The 19,146-nt window shown below is 45.5% G+C and overlaps 1 protein-coding gene across 1 annotated transcript in view; it reads left to right on the top strand.

Annotated features, from left to right (window-relative positions):
• The first annotated feature begins 1,931 nt into the window (after window positions 1-1,931).
• LOC147622495 (WD-40 repeat-containing protein MSI4-like) overlaps window positions 1,932-19,146 on the top strand; it is a 121,461-nt gene continuing 104,246 nt past the window's right edge. The window contains exons 1-3 of the mRNA XM_086822070.1: window positions 1,932-2,213; window positions 2,393-2,545; window positions 4,880-4,943. Coding sequence (XP_086678196.1) covers window positions 2,427-2,545; window positions 4,880-4,943 — 183 coding nt within the window. The 5' untranslated portion in view covers window positions 1,932-2,213; window positions 2,393-2,426. The remainder of the gene's footprint in view (window positions 2,214-2,392; window positions 2,546-4,879; window positions 4,944-19,146) is intronic.

Raw genomic sequence — 19,146 nt, 5'->3', positions numbered from 1 at the left:
TTTTTATCATACAACATGCATTTGTATGGGGATGGGGGCTTTTAAGCCTTGATTTAATATTTGCATTTTCGTTTTCTTTGTGAAGAGTTTTTTAACAGTGCCTTTGTGCTTCAAAGCCAAGTGGTAAGACCACCCTTCATCATCATGACCACGCTTCAAACTAATAAATTCAACGGCACAAGGTTTCAGACATGGCAGGTTAATATAAAATTCACCTTAATGAAAAAGGGCTTGTGGTCAATTATAAATGGTAAAGAAAAGAAACCTTTTACTAGAGAGGGAGAGGGAGCATGAATATACTAAAGGATAAAAAAGCTATGGCTATTACAACCTTAGGACTCAGTGTGACAGCTATATACATTATATAGTTGATGCATGGAACACGCAGGAAAAAATATTTGGGGCCAAGGGTAAGCCCTCTAAGATAGGGTTAAAGGTCAAACTCTTTGAATTAAAAATGGGACCGAGATATACTTTTCATACACACCTCAACTATACAAAGAGTTTGATGGCACAACTAGTAGTAATCGAAGCTCCTATGGAAGAAGAAGATGCCGTTGCAGTGCTTCTTAAGAGCATACCTAGTGAGGAATATGGTCACCTTGTCTCAACCTTGCAAAATTTTCAAGAACCTACCTTATAAGGTATTGAAGTTGAAGAATACAAGAAGAAGCAAAAGAACCATGGTTTTGAAGAAGGAGCCTATAATGTCAACAAGACCTACACCAAATCCTCCACCGGCAAATTCTCTAGCAAACATGTCCTACCTCAACTTGAAGTCAAAGAAGCTGAAGTGTAATTTCTATGGCAAACTTGGCCACTTTGAGAAGGATTGTTTCATAAAACAGAACTTTAAAGCATGTCTTGTAGCTAGTGAAGATGAAGAGAATGTTGTTGAAGAACCACCCTAGCTTTGTTGAAGCTGATTAGGCCTTTTAGAGCTTGATTTGCTCTGTTAGTAATTTTTTTGAATTCTAAGCCTAGATAACTCTTGTCTTAGTTGTAAATCTTCAGCTCAGCAGATTGGGGATAAGTGGTCATATTGGGGCATAAGTGGTCATATTGGGGCATAGATAGAGGCCTAGAAGGGGTCAAGCCATGTAGCTCATGTGACAACATAAGATTGAGACTCTTGGAGTCAAGCCATGCCATCACTATCTTGCTAGTGACGAAGGTCATCAAATTGAGGAGGGGTGTTAGAATGGCAATTTGATAACCATAAAGATTAGTAGAGGTCAAGTTTGTAAGGTCATTATGGAGATTGAAATGTAAAGAAACTAGCATCTATAATTAACACAAGTGGGCAGAAGAAGAGATGCTCTCCTAGGAGATCGAGGAAGGTTGAGTGACATCATCAATGATGTATTTGAGTTTGTACTTCTAGCCTATTTAAAGAGGTTGGCTAGTGGAGAAATTGTGCATATTAGTTTCACCCTCATGGAGTTCCCACTGTACGATCCCCCATAGCATGTTTGTGCCTACCCTAATCTCCATTAGTTACTGGTTAGGATGCAGCTTGGATATCACATTGGCTTTAGGAGAAATCATCATTTCCTCTCAATAATTCTATGTAGTGTTTGTACCTATCGTGGAAATTGTGGCATTGACGTGTTTTGCTGTTATTACTGATGTATGGATTGAACTTGATAGCTTACAATTGATTTATATTTTGATGTAAACCACTGCTCGAAAATTTTTTTTTCAGCCCTTAAAATTAAAGGCAATACGTAGGCTTAACGGGGATTTAAACTTGAAAATCACTAAAAATCATACAAACGCTGGGATTTGTAACTAAAATGTACAAATTTCATCCCTTAAAATTAAAGACAATGTGGAATGCCAATCGAGATTTCTAAATTTCAAGACCTGAAAAATTACATTACATAGAAAAATTACACTACAAACTGGGTTATGTGAACACTGATGTAAACTCCAAAAAAAAAAGAAAAGAAAAAAAGAAGCAGCATCATTTACGAGGCATTCATATGTTTCTATGACCAGTCATCAAATGCAAGTTCCCGCCAGAGAGACAGCTCTGAGCATAGTAGCAGAACTGCATGCTGCGTTAGCGGGCCTGTGCAGAAGAGCAACCTAGTAAAGAACCTTTACTGTCTTTTTTTGCCGGAGCTTCTGTCGCAACGAAGTGCCTCTCCCAAGTTTTCGAGAGGGACGAGCTGAGCGAAGAGCTAAATAGCAGGCCACTGACTTCTGCGGTAAGAGCAAGGTTTTTGACGATGATGAACTAAAATTCTGTGGAAACTCAAGGTTCTCCGTTTTATCTCTGTGTTTTAGGTTTCAAGCGAACTCCTGTTACAAATTAGGGTTGTCTGTGAGCTCAGTTGGTTTACTAGGTTAGTGTTTTGGTGATGGTAAAAGGGAATTACTGTTGCAGGTTAGGGTTTCTCTGCTGAGCTCAGTCAAGTGAGATGCGGAGCAGCGATGGTGGCCCCTTCGAAGAGCGCTATACTCAGTGGAAGTCCCTTGTACCGGTCCTCTACGACTGGCTCGCAAACCATAACTTAGTTTGGCCTTCCCTCTCCTGCAGGTAGTCTTTTCTTGGGTGAAACATGCATGGTGAACCTTGACCTAAATAAAACTTTTTCTTGTGGTGCATTCATCATTCAGTGTTTGGTTCTTGCTGTGAGTGATAGAAAACCACGTCTCTGTGAGTTGATGTGATTAGGGACAGAACAGCAGTTATGCGTAATGACATAGAAAACCGTGACATACATAGTGCCATTGTTCGATAAGCGGTAGAAATGTGGTATGCATGGTGTCCTTTCCATCATAGAAAACCATGACATATACAGCGCCATTGTTTGATAAGTGGGAGAAATGTGGCATGCATGATGTCCTTTCCATCATTGCCAATTTCCCATATCCGATGAGGGTTAGAGGACCATGATAGTGTGTTTGATGTGAGAAGAGAATCAGCTTCTCATTAAGTGATAGAGAAACATGCCAATGTTTATAGTCGAGGTAAGTGTTAAGGAAACCATAATAATGTATATAGAGTAGTGATGTATGTAGATGTGATTATTCAAAACCATCATCCATGTAAGTGATTGCGGACCATGCTAATGTATGTAGATGTGATAAGGTTAACCGTAATACAGAACCATATTTGAGTATAAAGAGATTCATGTTCATGCATGTAGATGTGATGAGATGAAACAGAACCATGGTGAATGACATGAAATCATGATAATACATGTAAATGGTAATAATATGTGGACTTGCCTTGGTAAGAAAACTTTCTCCTTGCATGAAATGCTTTAGAGCATGTACTCTTTTGTGCTAAAAGCGAACCAATCTCTGCTGCTCTGTAGTGCCAGCCCACACTTTTTTTGAGGTATCCCTTTTGGTGGGAGAAAGAATGCTTAAGGGTGCGATCATCCAATACCATGGTGCAACTTTTCTTTATTCTAGACTTGTGCGGCACTTGTGACACATGAGTTGGAATGCATAGCATGCAGTCTAAGATGTGGTGCAGTTGTCAAAGGTTTTGTTTGGATTACATATGTAGAAGTAAAGGGAATTGTTTTAGCTTTATTTTGAGAATTTCTTAATTGGTTGCAGAACCTTGAACAATAAATTGTATAGTATCACTATCTTTAAGTCAATTTTGGTTTGCATGTGTGGTCTGTTTCGAGGGCAATTATAGTATACTTGAATTCACTGGCGGCAAGCTTTATTCTTTGTCATGCTACATAGAAGAAGAACAATTAAGAAGATTAGCACCCATTGATGATTCTCATGCAGGTATTGGATATTCTCATTGTTCTAGTGCGTTGAACTAACTTGAACGTCTAGAGGCTTCAGTGTGGAGCCCTGCACCAACCTTACATGTGTGGTACTCTTCAAATGTGGAAGGTTTGACAATGGAGGGGCATGCACAAGCTTCTGCAAACGAAAGCATTATATTGCTGTGCTATGACTAACTACATGTACAATGGTGTACACTGGCTTCCAGTGTCGAGCACTGGATTAGCGCCTTGTGCTGAGGACTTGAAGTAGAACAATGAGAATTGAGCAGGAGAGCTTGGGCAAGGCAGGGGTTGCATCTGCTGGAAAAAGGGGGCTGTCTAAAACGGACTGACTGGTTAATGCAGTGCTGTGTATTGGGGCTTCTGTTGCTGCTGCTGCTGTGTGTGTGTGTGTGTGGGGGGGGGGTGGGGGAGTGTTATCTCTGGTGAGTTTCTAGGGCTGGCTATCAGACTACCCCATAATCTGTGTGTGTTTGAAGGAAGGGGGGGGGTTTATCTCTGGTGAGTTTCTAGGGCTGGCTATCAGACTACCCCATAATCTGTGTGTGTTTGAAGGAAGGGGGGGGGGGGGTTTATCTCTGGTGAGTTTCTAGGGCTGGCTATGAGATTACCCCACAAACAATGTGAGCTAGCTGCTCCTTGGCCAGTTCTGTTGGATCACGTTGCACTCTCAAACTGAGGCAAGCCTGAGTGGCTGTGCATTTTTCTGCTGCCACATTTTTTCCATACTGGATTCCCTTATGTCTGCCACTCCCCCAATGCATTGTTTCCTCAAATGCTTTTTTTTGCAAACTTTTGTTTTGAAAGACTTAGGAACTACTCAAAGCTGGTCTTTTTCACAGGTCCTTAGTAGGAAATTCTTAAATAACGCGTCACAACAAAGAGAAGCCAATTATGCACTTATGCACAAAGCAACAGGAAATAAGTTGACTGGCAATAAGGCTGGGTACAGATATCTCTCTGCCTGTCAAGAGGGCCCCAACTTGGCTGCATGGGCAATCTTGCCCGTCCAACCCCCTGCCCATGGGACCATAGGATGGATCTGTAACCAGTTTAAGATATAGTAATGCATGCGACTTCTAACTTGCTGAGAACTCTTGAACCTGTTGTAGATGGGGTTCACAATTGGAACAAGCAACATACAAAAATCGTCAACGCTTGTACTTATCTGAACAGGTATGATTTGTATTTGTGCTTGTATCAGTAACAAGTGCGAATGAATTACTTCTTGTACGTTTTATGTTTATATATTGGTGTTTTTGAGGCAATTGTCAATATACTTGTTAAGTCTGCACATTTGTTGATATGCTTGATTAGTCTTCTTGCTTCTTTCGGCACACGGCTTCACATAGTCAGCATTTTGGCTTTTTGTGGCAATGAACTATGTTGATATGTGTTTGAGACAACAAAGCGTGGACCAGGCTTTTACCCCTCCCCCCCCTTGCACACCTGGAAGGTTGTCGATGATGAGGTGGCTCAGTGCAATGTACTAACTACAGAAATTTATTATTATAAAGAACAAATGTCCAATCGGGAGTAGACTATAGGTCAACCATACCAAACAACCGACGAGAATCCGATACTATCCCTGATCAAGCCTTGGAGAAGCATCAAGAAGAGAGAGCTTCTCACTAGTATCCATAGGAGAAGATACTGGTCTACATCGAGTCATCTGAAACCTGTCAAGAATCTCCCGTGTACACTTTTGTCGAGAGAAGAAAATACCCTTAGGGGTCTACCGAATCTCAAAGCCAAGAAAATAATGTAGAAGGCCAAGATCCGTCATCTCAAACTCTGTCTCCAAAGCATCCATGACTGAACGGATCCTCATAGAATAAGAACCTGTAAAGATGAGGTTATCAACATAGACCACAATGATAACAACTAACCCCCTCTCAAGGAGGATATAAAGGTTTGAATCTGCATGTGAATGGTGCAGGCCAAGCTTTTGAAAGAACTCATCAATCCGCTGGTACCAAGCCTGCGGAGCTTGCTTCAGACCATACAAAGCTTTCTTTAGTCGGTACACCTGGTCCTGTCTGCCTAGAACCTCAAATCCCGGTGGTTGATCAACATACACTTCGTGTGTAAACTCTCCATTCAAGAAAGCTGACTTGATGTCCATTTGGAATACGGGCCATCTATGATGTCTTGCAAGAGCAAGAACGGTTTGAATGGTAGTCATCCGGGCCGTCGAAGTGAAGGTCTCATCGAAGTCGACTCCAGGGCGCTGAGCATAGCCCTTGGCAACCCACCTTGCCTTGTGCTTGTCCAAGCTGCCATCAGCTCGGTACTTCGTTTTGAAGATCCACCGGACACCAATCACCTTACGTTGCTGTGGCCTAGGCACCAAAATCCAAGTGCCGTTCCGTTCAACAGCATCTAGCTCTGCCTGCATAGCATGACACCAAGGCTCATGTGAAAGAGCCTCGTCCACAGAAGTGGGATCAGAAGGACCATGAATAATAGAGGACATAAGGGCATACATAGTTAACAAACATGTTACCCTCATGAATTTGTTTCCTTGAAACTTTGGAAGATCGCTTGAGAGAACCAGACGGAGGAGTAGAAGGAAACTCTCGTAACCCAAAATTACGAACTATCTGAAAATACCATCTAGGGACTGATTTGCTCGAACTCGTTGCAAGAGGAGCAGAGTCATCATCGTCATTTGACTAAGAATCCATAGTTGGAGGTGTAACAAAAGCAGGGCGTGGAGAGGGAGGAGTCGTGTGTGAGCTTCTCTATCCTGCACCTAACCCTAATGTGCAGGTTTGTGTGTGAGTCCAACACCCAACAATTGGTATCAGAGCTGGGAGTTGGCCCTGGAATCTGCTCCTTGAAGAGCTGTAGAATTCCGTCGCCGTCCGTTTCGTCCGCCAATTCCGGCCACCAGAAGTCTGCGGCACTAGTGGGGAGCCCGCCGCCACCGCTCAGCCCACGGGCGGCGCCTCCCCCTCCAGCCGGCGGCGAAAGTGCTGCCAGAACCGCCTCCGCCCGTCAGCGCCCCGTTCTGGCCGCTCCATCGCTGATCGGTTCAGGACGCCCAGAGCCGCCGTCGACGTTGCGTTCTGGCCGCCCAGACCCGCCGTCGACATTGCTACTCCGTTCCGCCTGACAATAGCCGCGCTGTCTGCTCCAAGCTCCGCACGAGCCCAGCCGTCGGCTCCAACCCGTTCCGCCTCCGTCCGCTGTACGCGCCCATCGCCGCCTCCGCCTGGCCTGTCTGCTCTGTGCGCTGCCGCCTGACCCGTCGACTCTCTGGTGCAACTCCGACGGCTCCCTGCTGCTCAGACCCTCGACCTGTGCTGGCAGCCCGCCTCTGCCTGCCCCGACACCTGCAATTGGCCTGCCGCCTACAAGCAAAGCAACACATCTGGGACTGGACTGACGCCTGCAAGAGAAGTCCCTGCCATCCGTATTGCACTCGCCTGCAGGCACTTTCCATGTGAGTGAAAATAAGCATTAAAACATTCAAATTTTGCAGACACTTCTGTGCAAGTCAGATTCAAAGAAAGGTTGCAGGTGCAATTTGGGGGAGTTCTCAATTTGAGGCCAAATCGAAAAATTGTAATTTGGGGGTTTTCAAAATTAAGGTCAAAATCAGCAAATTGAACCTCTTTCATTTGCAGAAATTTGGGGCTTTTGTGAAAATTGGCCAATTAAATGCACATTGAAGCGATTGGAGTGCATAAAAATTGGGGATTTTCAGATTGGAGCATGTAATTGGGCATTACAGCTGTGATTTGTCGCGTATGTATACACATTGTGTGTAATTGGACAATTTGGTGCAGGTTTACACTTGCTCTGGTTTGTAGGCATACATTTGCACAGGACATTTGGTTGCCTTGCAGTGCACATTGGTGCTTGGTTTGCTTGCAGGTATATTTTGTTGACATGGCACAGAATGCTACAGATGTATTTGGTGTGTTCACCCAGGAGGACAAGTTGGATGGATCTAACTACTCCCTCTAGAGTTTCATGATCCGTAATTTGCTGGTAGCCAAAGGGCTTTGGGGCATCGTGTGTGGTGCTGACACACGCCCACTTACCATACGGCCAGCCACGCCTCAAAGGGGAGGTGCTCAAAGAGCTCCTGATGTAGAACCTGCTCCCACACAAGAGCAGAAGAGATGGGACTCTAGAGATGCACAGGCCATGTCATTGATAGCCCTTTCAGTGAAAAGGACTATTATTCCGCACATTCTTTCTTGCAAGACATCGAAGCTTGCATGGGACACATTGGAAGCAATGTATCAGGGACGCAACGAGGCAAGAGTTGCCTACTTGAAGAGGCAATTGGATCTTCTTTCTATGGATGAGGGTGACTCCATGGCAGATCATCTCACCAAAGTGAAAGATTTGCAGGAACAATTGCTCAACATTGATGAGGTTATCCGAGACAGACAGATGGTCACCAACACTCTTCATTCTTTACCACCTTCCTACTTGGGCTTTCACACCTCTCTCAACCTCTCAATGAGAGGAGGTGGTGATCCCGTCACTTTTGAAGAGCTGGTGGGTTTACTCTTGCAGGAAGAGCAAACAAGAGCAAACTTATCGAGCAACCGTGGTGGAGACAAGGCATTTACAGCCAAGGATAAGGGTAAAGCAAAGAGCTTTAAGCATGGGGGACAACAGTCTAGCAAGGCTGGTCATGGACAGCCCTCTTCTGGTGGTGAAAAGTCTTACAAAGGGGATGCAAACAAGCCCAAAAAGAAGGGCAAATGTCACTACTGCCATAAGCCTGGACACTACATCAGTGAATGTAGGAAGCGGATTGCAAAAGAGAAAAGGAAAGAAGCAGGCAATGCAGTAGCAGACTCTTCTGATGACAAAGCACAACAATCAGCTAATTTATTCCAAGAAGAGTACACTTTTTTGGTAACATGCACTAGTGGCACACCAAGTGCTTCAGACATTGATATGTCTTGCATTGCATCTGACAGACAGAATGCATCATGGTATTTTGATAGTGGTGCTTCGATCACTTCATGCAAAGATGTATTTCAGCACTTGGTTTATGCTTCAAATGGCCGCACTGTATCATGTGCAGATCATACCACATATCCAGTAAAAGAAATTGGCAATGTCATACTTATTGCAGCCAATGGTGCCAATATTTGTATGAAAAATGTATTGTATGTTCCAGGGATAAAGAAAAATTTGCTCTCTGTCTCAGCCATAAACGACCAAGGTTTAAAGGTTGAATTTGAAGATGGGAAGTGTTTGGTAAAAGACCCATCAAAGGGTTATGAAATAGTCACTTCTGGAACACGATACAAAGGCTTGTATAAGCTGGACAGCTATGACAAGCGTACTTATGACGCAAATACAGTGGTTGCCCACACTCCTGTTATGCATGATGCAGAGCTATGGCATGCTCGTTTTGGGCATGTAAATTTTGGGAGTTTGATGCTTTTGCAGAAGCATCATATGGTTGATAATATGCTGCCTCTTGAGTCTCCACCAAGACATGTATGTGAGGGATGTATTTCGGGAAAGATGCAACGAAAACCATTCCCCAAAGATGGAGCTGTTAGAGCTGAAAGTAAATTACAGCTCATACATAGTGATGTATGTGGTCCAATGCGGACACCATCCATAGGGGGGCATCTTTACTTCGTCACATTCATTGATGACTACTCCAGGTTTGCTTGGGCTTACCCCTTGAAAGCGAAAGCAGATGTGTTTACATGCTTTCGACACTTTGTAGCAATGGCTGAAAATATGTGTGGATGTAAAGTCCAAACACTCTGCTCAGATAGAGGTGGAGAATACACGTCAAATGCATTCATGGATTATATGCTTCAAAAGGGCATCAAACACCAGTGTACTGTGCCTTATACATCGCAGCAGAATGGTGTAGCTGAAAGGAAAAATAGATCTCTCATGGAGATGGCAAGATGCATGGTGAAAGCACAAAAGTTGCCTCACAAATTTTGGATGGAAGCTATAATGTGTGCAACTCATGTGTTGAACACGTGTCCAACAAAAGCTTTGAAAACCATAACACCATTTGAGGCTTGGTATAGCCGAAAGCCAACAGTGGATTATATGCGTACATTTGGGTGTTTGGCATATGCACATGTGCCAGAACAACTCCGAACAAAGCTAGATGACAAAGCAATTAAATGCATTTTTGTGGGCTACAGCAATGAGAGCAAAGGATACCGTCTTTATAATCCAACTACACGAAGGATTTTTGTCAGTAGAGATGTGGTATTTGCTGAAAATTCAGAACAGCCCATGTACAGCTTGTATAAAAGTAATGATACAGGCATACAGGACATGTTTGATGGACTTTTACCCATTGCAATTAGGGGGGATTCAGATCAGCCAGCCCCAACACAAGAAAATCCTCATGTAGAACATGTGGAACAGCCAGCCGTTCAGCCCCCTTCTATGGAAGAAGTGGAAGATCTTGTCAGGGAAGAGCAAACAGCCATGGACACAGCCAAGTCAGTGCCAAGATGGTTGCTGAAAACTTTGCAAGAAAGCAAACTTGCAGCTCCACTCACAGGTAGAACAAGGGCTAGTTCCAGCCATGCTTTGAATATACATCATGGGGAGTCTACATTAGCAATGGGTGGTCTCTTTGATTCAGAAGAGCCTTCTTCTTATGAAGAAGCACATGAGAATGAGCATTGGTTGCAAGCTATGCAAGCTGAAATTTCTTCTATCATGAAGAACAATACATAGGATCTTGTGGAATTGCCTAAAGGCAAGCATGTCATTGGAACATAGTGGGTGTACAAAGTCAAAAGAAAGTCTGATGGTACTATTGACAGGTACAAAGCAAGACTTGTGGCTAAAGGCTACTCCCAGAAAAAGGGAATAGATTATGAAGAGACTTTTGCTCCTACTTCGAGAATGACCACAATAAGATCAGTGATTGCATTGGCTGCACATAAAGGATGGATAGTGCATCAATTGGACATCAAAATTGCATTCTTAAATGGGGATTTACAGGAGGAAGTATATGTAAATCAGTCCATTGGTTTTGTAGTTCCTGGTGAGGAACATAAAGTATGCAGGTTACACAAAGCATTGTATGGGTTGAAGCAAGCTCCAAGAGCTTGGTATGATAAGATACATGCTCATCTAACCAGCCAAGGTTATGTGAATAGTCCAGCTGAAAGCACATTGTATGTAAAGAAAACCGATGCCGATATTCTCATAGTCATCTTGTATGTAGATGACATGCTCATTACAGCTACTAGCAAAGCACAAATTTCAGATTTGAAAGCTGATTTGAAAGCTGAATTTGATGTCAGATTTGGGGCCTTTACAATACTATCTCAACATACAGTTTATGCATACAGATGATGGCATTGTTATGTAGCAAACTAAGTACATAAAAAGTTTGCTAAAAAGGTTTCACATGGATGAATGTAAGCCCATTTCTACTCCGGTAGAACCAGGTGTACAGCTTACTATGCATGATATTGGAGAACCTTTTGAGGCCGGCATTTACAGCCAGGCAGTGGGATGCCTCATTTACTTGTGTAACACGAGGCCAGACATATCTTTTGGGGTGTCTTTGTTGAGCAAATTCATGCACAGCCCAGGCACAAAGCATTGGCAAGCAGTCAAACGCATTTTTTGTTATCTTAAGGGTACCCTGGATATTGGTTTGTTCTATCCCATGGGGGGTAGCTTGCAGCTTTATGCATTCAGTGATTCAGATTGGGCTGGTGATTATGATACCAGGTAATCCACCAGTGGGAATTGTTTTTTTCTTGGCAGTTCATGCATATCTTGGTTGAGTAAAAAGCAACCCACTGTTGCCACATCTACTTGTGAAGCTGAGTATAGGGCAGTCTTCACAGCTACAATAGATTGTGTATGGTTGAGGAGACTATTGGTTGATCTTCGTGAGTGTCAGCAAACACCCACCACCATTCTCACTGATAGCCAGAGTGCTATGGCCGTGGCACAAAATCCAGTATTTCATGCACGTACCAAGCACATTGAGATGCATTATCACTATGTCAGAGAGAGGCTACATGCAGGGGAGATCAGTTTATCTTACTGCCCTACACAGGATAATGTTGCAAATCTATTCAAAGCTTTACCTCGAGAAAAGTTTGAAGCTTTCCGCAAAGCTTTGGGCTTACTCTCATACATACAGAGAGTGATCTGCTACCTTGTACAGGTTCACACTTCCACTAGGGGGAAATTTGTAGGCATATGCTCACTTATGGTAGTGCTATGTGTGAACATGGCTTAACCAAGGGCACTTTTTTCCATGTGGTTTTTCCCCTTGGACATCAAGTGTGAAAGAACACTCTAATATATAATATTTTGTACTTCTATATTATATGGATGTGGCACACATGCAAGGGTTGACTTGCATTTTGTGGATACCACACTTTTGGCTCTCTCTCTCTCTCTCTCTCTCTCTCATTTCTGTGTGTGAGCTTCTCTATCCTGCACCTAACCCTAATGTGTAGGTTTGTGTGTGTGAGTGTGTGAGTCCAACACCCAACATATGGAAGGTAATGATGGAGTCTATCCTAGAGTCTTATGATTTGGCTGATTTCATTGTAGTTGGAGTTCCACGGCCAAAGTTGAAGGAGGATAAGCTTTTACCTTCTACTAGGAAAAAGCGGGAGGCTCAGGCATAGTTGTGGGATCGTGTCCATGTTCGTGTGCGTTCTTTCATCTTCCTTAATTGCACATATCACCCATGAAGTAGATTTCCTTGGAAGTCCAGATGTGAGTGACGAATCTTGCAAAGTCTTCAACGATGCGGGAGCACACATCAACAAATTCCAGGCTCTTCAGCATGAGGTTCTTTAGGCTGGGAAGGAGATATCTTCAGAGCACATGGCCATCACTTTGCTGTCTCATTTGACCTCTCAGTATTCAGCTTTCTATTCTTCTTTGATCACCAGTGGGAGGCTCAGCACCATCACATGGGAGGAGCTTGTGCCGATGGTTTTGGATGAGGAAGAGCGGTTTACGAACCTTCCACAGGGCGGAGGTTCTGAGGTTTTGACCGGGCAGCGGTCGAAAGGCCGCAACAACAACAACAACAAGGGCAAAGGGAAGTCTTCACCGGCGAAGTCTTTTGAGAAGAAGCCAGAAGGGTCACTATTGGAGGAAGTGTCCTCAGCGAAGTACCGAGAAAAGTGCTGATTCTTCAGTTGGAGCTGCAAAGACTCCAGCTTTTGTGCACTTGGAGATTATGGACATAGATGCTTCATCTTCTTCGAGCAGGGAGACAGTGGGTCTCACCGCCAGGGATACTCGAGAGTGGATTCTCGATAGTGGTGCTTCCAGGCACATGAATCCTTCCCGAGAGTTATTACAGGATCTTTGACGACAGACATGTCACATCTTCATTGGTGACAAATCCACTATCCTGATTCAAGGTGAGGGCAGGTTGGAGATTATTCCGGATGGCAAGGGGATAAGCATTCCTCTCGGGTTCTGTATGTCCCATCCCTTGGTTTTCATCTTTTGTTAGTGCATGAGGTTTGCAAGGTTGGCATATGGGTGGAGTTTGATGAGCATTTTGTTGCTCTCCGGGACAAAGCAATAGGCTAGGTTGTTTGTGAAGGCAGAGTGGAGAATGGGATCTATAAACTCTCAACACTCTCTTCTGTGATAGGTACTCAGCTCGATGATTTGTGGCATTTCCGTTTTGGCCACTTGAATGTGGATGCGTTGCAGCGGGCTTTCTGGGACTAAATGGTGGATGGCTTGCCAGATGTTGGCAGCAAGCAGGGACAATGTAGTTCTTGCATTCGTGGTAAGGAGCACAGGGAGTCTTTTTCGAAGCAGGCTACTAGGTGGGCTTCAAAACGATTTGTCATTGGTGTCAAGTGGGTCTATAAGACCAAGTATATGTCTGATGGGTTGGTGGACAAGCACAAGTCCAGACTTGTGGCTAAGGGCTATGCTCAGCGGCCTGGCATCGACTATGAGGATACCTTTGCACTGACAGCGAGGATGAGCACGATTCGGATAGTTCTTACCCTTGCCTCTTCCCAGCGGTGGCCAGTGTATCGGATGGATGTAAAATCTGCATTCCTTAATGGTGACTTGTAGGAGGAGGTGTATGTTGAGCAACCTCTAGGCTTTGAGGTTTCGAGGTCAAAGGGGATGGTTTACAGGTTACGGAAGGCCTTGTATGGTCTTAAGCAGGCTCCACGGCTTGGAATTAGAAGATTGATTCCTTCTTTCTACGGAAGGGTTTTCAAAGATCAATTGTAGATCCAAACTTGTATCTCTTTCGGGAACGCGATATGGTCACTTTGTTTATCCTTTATGTGGATGATCTTATTCTCACTGGCGGTTGTGACGAAGGTTGCCTTGTCAAAGGAGTTTCAGATGACCGACTTAGGCTTACTCGGAGCACATAGGTGTGACGAAGGCTGCCTTGTCAAAGGAGTTTCAAATGACCGACTTAGGCTTACTCCATTTCTTTTTGGGATTGGAGATTTGGAAGACCCAGAGGGGGTTCTTTGTTTCACAAATTCACTGTAGTGGTATGTTCATGAGTTGTTGGAGACCTTTGGGATGGAGAACTGCAAGTCTATTTCTTTACCGATGGACCCGAATACCAAACTTACAGTTAATGATCCTTGTGAGCAGGTTGATGTCTCCTTGTATCGGAAGCTTGTTGGTTCTTTGATTTGGTTGCAGAACACCGGATTGGACTCGAGCTTTCTAGGGGGGTTGTTGAGCTCATTTATGCAGACACCTTTGAAGACTCATTGGGACGCAGGATTGCAGATCTTGTGGTATCTGCAAGGTACGAAGGATCTTGGACTCTTCTATGTTACTAGAAGGGGAACGAAGGACCGAGTCAGACTCCGTGGTTGGAGTGACTCGAATTGGAGAGGAGATCCAGACACGAGGAGATCTACATTAGGCTACGGATTTACCCTTGGCTCAGGAGCTATTTCTTGGAGCAGCAAGAGGCAACCAACTATTGCCTTGTCTTCTACAGAGGCAGAGTATCGGGCTGCTTGCAAGGTTGTGTGGCTGCGGAGGTTACTCGGCGAGATTGGGTTTCCACAGAAGGAACCCATGGTTATCCAGTGCGATAACCAGAGCCATAGTAACATGGGACGGGGAACGAGAACGGGGAACGGGGACAGGGATTCCTAGGAACCGGGACGGGGAATGGGGGACGGCATGGGACGGCATACAAAATATGCAATTTTAAGTAAGCACTCATTTAAGAAACTTAACAATACTAAAACAAAGTCACTTTACACTTCCAAAGCATCAATATTAAGTCATACTAGCAAAAAAATGGGTGTTACAAAAAAGGAGATCGGGCACCCAGGACCTAGTCGCCAAAGGCTAAAGCAAAAGACAAGGGCAAAGGCCTAGGCCCTAACCACGTGAGTGGCATACAAAAAAGAGACTATCACTAGAGTAGTACATATGTCAAAAAGCCTCAAGGGGCATGTGAAGTGCTGGCCTCATGATCATGGGTCCATGCAATGCCTGCAGGCTCCATAGAGATATCCTCCACTTGCTCCTCCAACTCCTCATCATCTTGAGACATCTCCCACTCGGTAAATGCATCAGCCTTTGCAGTTGCACCTTTGCAAAGCATTCGCAAGTTTGCACTCACAAAGACTAGATCATTTGCCCGTTCCACCCCAAGACGGTTCCTCTTCTTCGATGCAATGTGACTGTATGAGCTCCAAAGTTGCTCTAGGCAAGAGGAACTCACTGCCTGGCTAAGAATGCGGATGGTTAGATGCTGAAGCTCAGGTCTATCCGAACCAAAATCTTCCCACCACAAAGCAGCCCCAACTTTGAAGCGATCATCCTGTTCATCCATGTCTCCATAAGAGCTCTGAAAGCTCCTATACCTGGACAACTGGTCACGGATCTTCCGCTTAACATTTGGGTCAGGCACAAGTCGAGTCAAGACAAGTCTCCATAGCTTGCTCACCTCTGCGTCACTTTCTTGCTCTTTACCCTGAAACTCAGGGTCCACCACATAGGCTGCTGCATGCAAAGGAGAGGAGTAGGAGTTCCACCTACGCACACATAGGGCACGGATCTCCTTGTACCTGTCCTCATCTGGCTCCAAATCCCTCAGCTTCTCTATCATGCTGTCCATAGCCTCATATACCTTGCCGATGCATGGCTTCATACCATCCACAAGCGTCATCAAGTGGACAATAGGTTGAACCATAGCATCAATGCACTTCACTTTTTCCCAAAAATCAGGGCTCTCTGCTTTTTCCTGGCATAGAGCTCCTGTCTCAGTGGAAGCCAATGGTGAAGAAGTGAACTCGTCACTAATGAACAACTGTCTCAATGCACCAATACACTCTTTCAATCGGTGGAGCATCAAGAAGTTGTAGGCAAACCTCGTATCTGAGTATTTGAGGAGCTGACGGCTAGATTTTTTGGAGAATTCATGGCGTAGGAACTGATGGTTTGTGACAAATGTCACTATTTGGCTGCCCACTTGGATGATAGGCGGGATCCATGGCAAGTCCCCAATATCCTTCAAGAGATTATTTAAGCAATGTGCCATGCAAAATGACACGGTGATGTTGGGGTACATGCTCTCAATGATCGCTTCGGCTGCCCTGCTTGAAGACTCCCCATCAACAACAAAGCCCACAACTAGGTCTGGGCCAATGATCTCTATGCCACTAGCCCACTCTGCTGCTAGCACATCAGCACTCTTCCCGGTCCCAAAAGCATCATGTGAGGCGATGAAGTACATCGGACCGCGGGAATATGCGACAAGGCCATGGATGGACCTCTTCCGCGTATCACTCCATCCATTGGCTATCGGGGACACTCCATTCCTTGCCCATTGTCGCTTCGTGTTTTCTGTTGCTTGCTCCACAAGCCTCTTCTCCTTCTCTAGCAATGTGGTGCGCAAGGACTCCGATGATGGGGGTGTATAGTTTGGACCATACTCCCCTATCTTCTTCACCCCATGACCTTGAAGTAGTCCGATCTATCCACAAAAAATGAATAATTTAATAACCGATCAACTTCAAAGTTCAAAGTTCAAGTAACTTGTAAGAGGAACATTGTAAAATGATAGATCTTAAGCTAGACATCTTAATTCTTGATTACCTGGCAGCATGGAAAGCAATGTGGTCATGAAAGAAGAAGCGGGCTATGGCCGTATCCACCTCTTCCTTCTTCTTGGGGTCCCAACTACCCTCAAGAGTACTTTGCCGGCGTGAGTGTGTGGATGCGGTCGGCATGGAGAAGGATGGTGTTGGGGCCCGTTCTTGTGGGGCGAGTGATGCGCCCGCGGGTGCCGATGAAGTGGATGCACATGGGGATGCCGAACCTTGGGATGGCCTCACTAGTGTTGCGGGATCCACGGCCACATGCGGCACTCTCCTCCTTGAAAGCAAGGCCTCATGTGCGACAACACGTTCAAGAAGCCTCCTTCTCGTTCCGGTGTGACCTGATCACAAAATCGGACCTCATGACCGGGCTCATGCAAGAGGTGAGCTCTCACTTTATCCGCCCCACCCGTTCGCCTATATGGACATAGCTTGCAAGACCATGGGCGAGTGCCTCCTCCACTTCCGGGATGATCGGAGTTGACCTCTTCCCACCAAGACCAACCTTCGGTCCTCCTTCCTCTATTCGTATTGGCACCGCCGGAACGAGGTGGGGGGGGTGGTCGCGATGAAGATGCCATGGAGGCAAGTGCTAAGGAGGCTTGAGCAATGGAGGTGAGTGTAGGAGAGAGAGGTAGTAGAGGCTAAAGCAAGAGGAGGTGAGACCGTGAGTGTAGGAGAGAGATGTAGGAGAGGCTTGAGCCTTGAGCAATGGAGGTGAGAGTAGGAGAGAGATGTAGGAGAGGCTAAAGCAAGAGGAGGTGAGACCGTGAGTGTAGGAGAGAGATGTAGGAGAGGCTTGTCACTTGAGCCTTGAGCAATGAGGTGAGACTCGAGAGTAGGAGAGAGATGTAGGAGAGGCTTGCCAATGGAGAGGTTAGAGCAAGAGGTGAGTGTAAGAGAGCAACAAGACTTCAAGTGAACTTAAAATTACAACTTACCCAAGGTCCCAATGCCACTTGAGCCTTGAAAGTTGAGGGTTGAGGAGAGCTAGAGCCTTGCCGGGTTGCCCAATGCCCACTTGAGTCTTGAGCCTTGAAAGTTGAGGAGTGTTGAGCCGAATTGCCAATGAGCTTTCCACTTGAGCCTTGAAAGTTGAGGAGCGTTGAGGCTTGAGCTTGAGCCAGGAGCCTTGCAAGTTGCTTGAGCCTTGCTTGAACCTTGCCAATGGGGGCTCTTCTTATAGCCATGGGCCAAGTGGGGAGGGCTACTCAACGGCTAGGCGCCCAACGGCTACAGGGCACCTAACGGCTACAGGGTGCAACGGCACACTGCGCAACGATCCGCTGACCGTCCCGTCCAGCTCCGTCCCACACGAACCGCCGTCCTGCCGTCCCGAAATCGCCGTCCCCTTGTTGCAGCGTGGGCTCACACATCCCCTCCTGTCCGGTTTCGTTCCCGTGCGTTATGGGACGGCGTTCCCCCGTCCCAGGGGTACGTCCCCCACATCCCCTGTGACTACTGTATAGCTATTAGTCGGAACCCGGTCTTCCATGCTCGGAGCAAGCACATAGAGATACAATATCACTTTGTTCGTGAGAAGATTTTGGTTGGTGACATCGTGCTTGTTTATTGTTCAATGGAGGACAATGCGGCGCACCTCTTCATGAAGTCTCTACCTCAGGCGATGCTCTGTCAGCACTCCAGCTCATTGGGGTTGGTTCCACATCCAGGAGCTAAGAGGGGGTGTTAGCAGGCATCTCTTGTCCCTACCATATTACTTAGTAGGGAGTGAGGGCTCTTATTACTTAGTAGGGAGTGAAGGCTCTGTTGTGGGTGTGCCCGCTCAGATAGGTGTAGTCTCCATTTTTCCTCATGTTCCATGTTGTTTTCCCTGTTTTGTCTAGTCCTGGGGGCTGTCTTTTTTTGGCCGACCTGTCCTGTCTATGTCGACTGTTGTGATGCTGGGGCTGACTTGCTCAGGTGCTGGCCGATTGGTGTTTTTCAGCTGTGGGCACATCTGGGGTTGTCAGCCCAGTTTGCTACTGGCCGACTACCTTCCCCAAGGTATATATAGTGTGCCTTGCCCCCGTACCATTCACTCGTATCATTCTGAACCGGATCTTGTGTATATAGTAGAGTTTATACAACTCTCTCCCTACACTTCTGCGTTTTCTTTCTCATAGCAGTTGTCTCATTTTCCGTTGTGCATTCCGACAGGAACCACGTCCATGAAGTGGCACGGAAGAAGAATCACCCAAGGTGATATTGCGTGTCCTGGCAATAAAGTCCTCGAACCAATCCCGATAAGATGTCATGTGAGCAGTAGCACCGATATCCACAATCTAAAACCTTGACTG

This window comes from Cibotium barometz, chromosome 28, assembly GCF_041138505.1.
Source record: "Cibotium barometz isolate CiBa-2024 chromosome 28, ASM4113850v1, whole genome shotgun sequence".
Classification (NCBI taxonomy): Eukaryota; Viridiplantae; Streptophyta; class Polypodiopsida; order Cyatheales; family Cibotiaceae; genus Cibotium; species Cibotium barometz.
The sequence above is the reverse complement of the archived record's forward strand: the minus strand, read 5'-3'. Positions and strand labels throughout refer to the sequence as shown.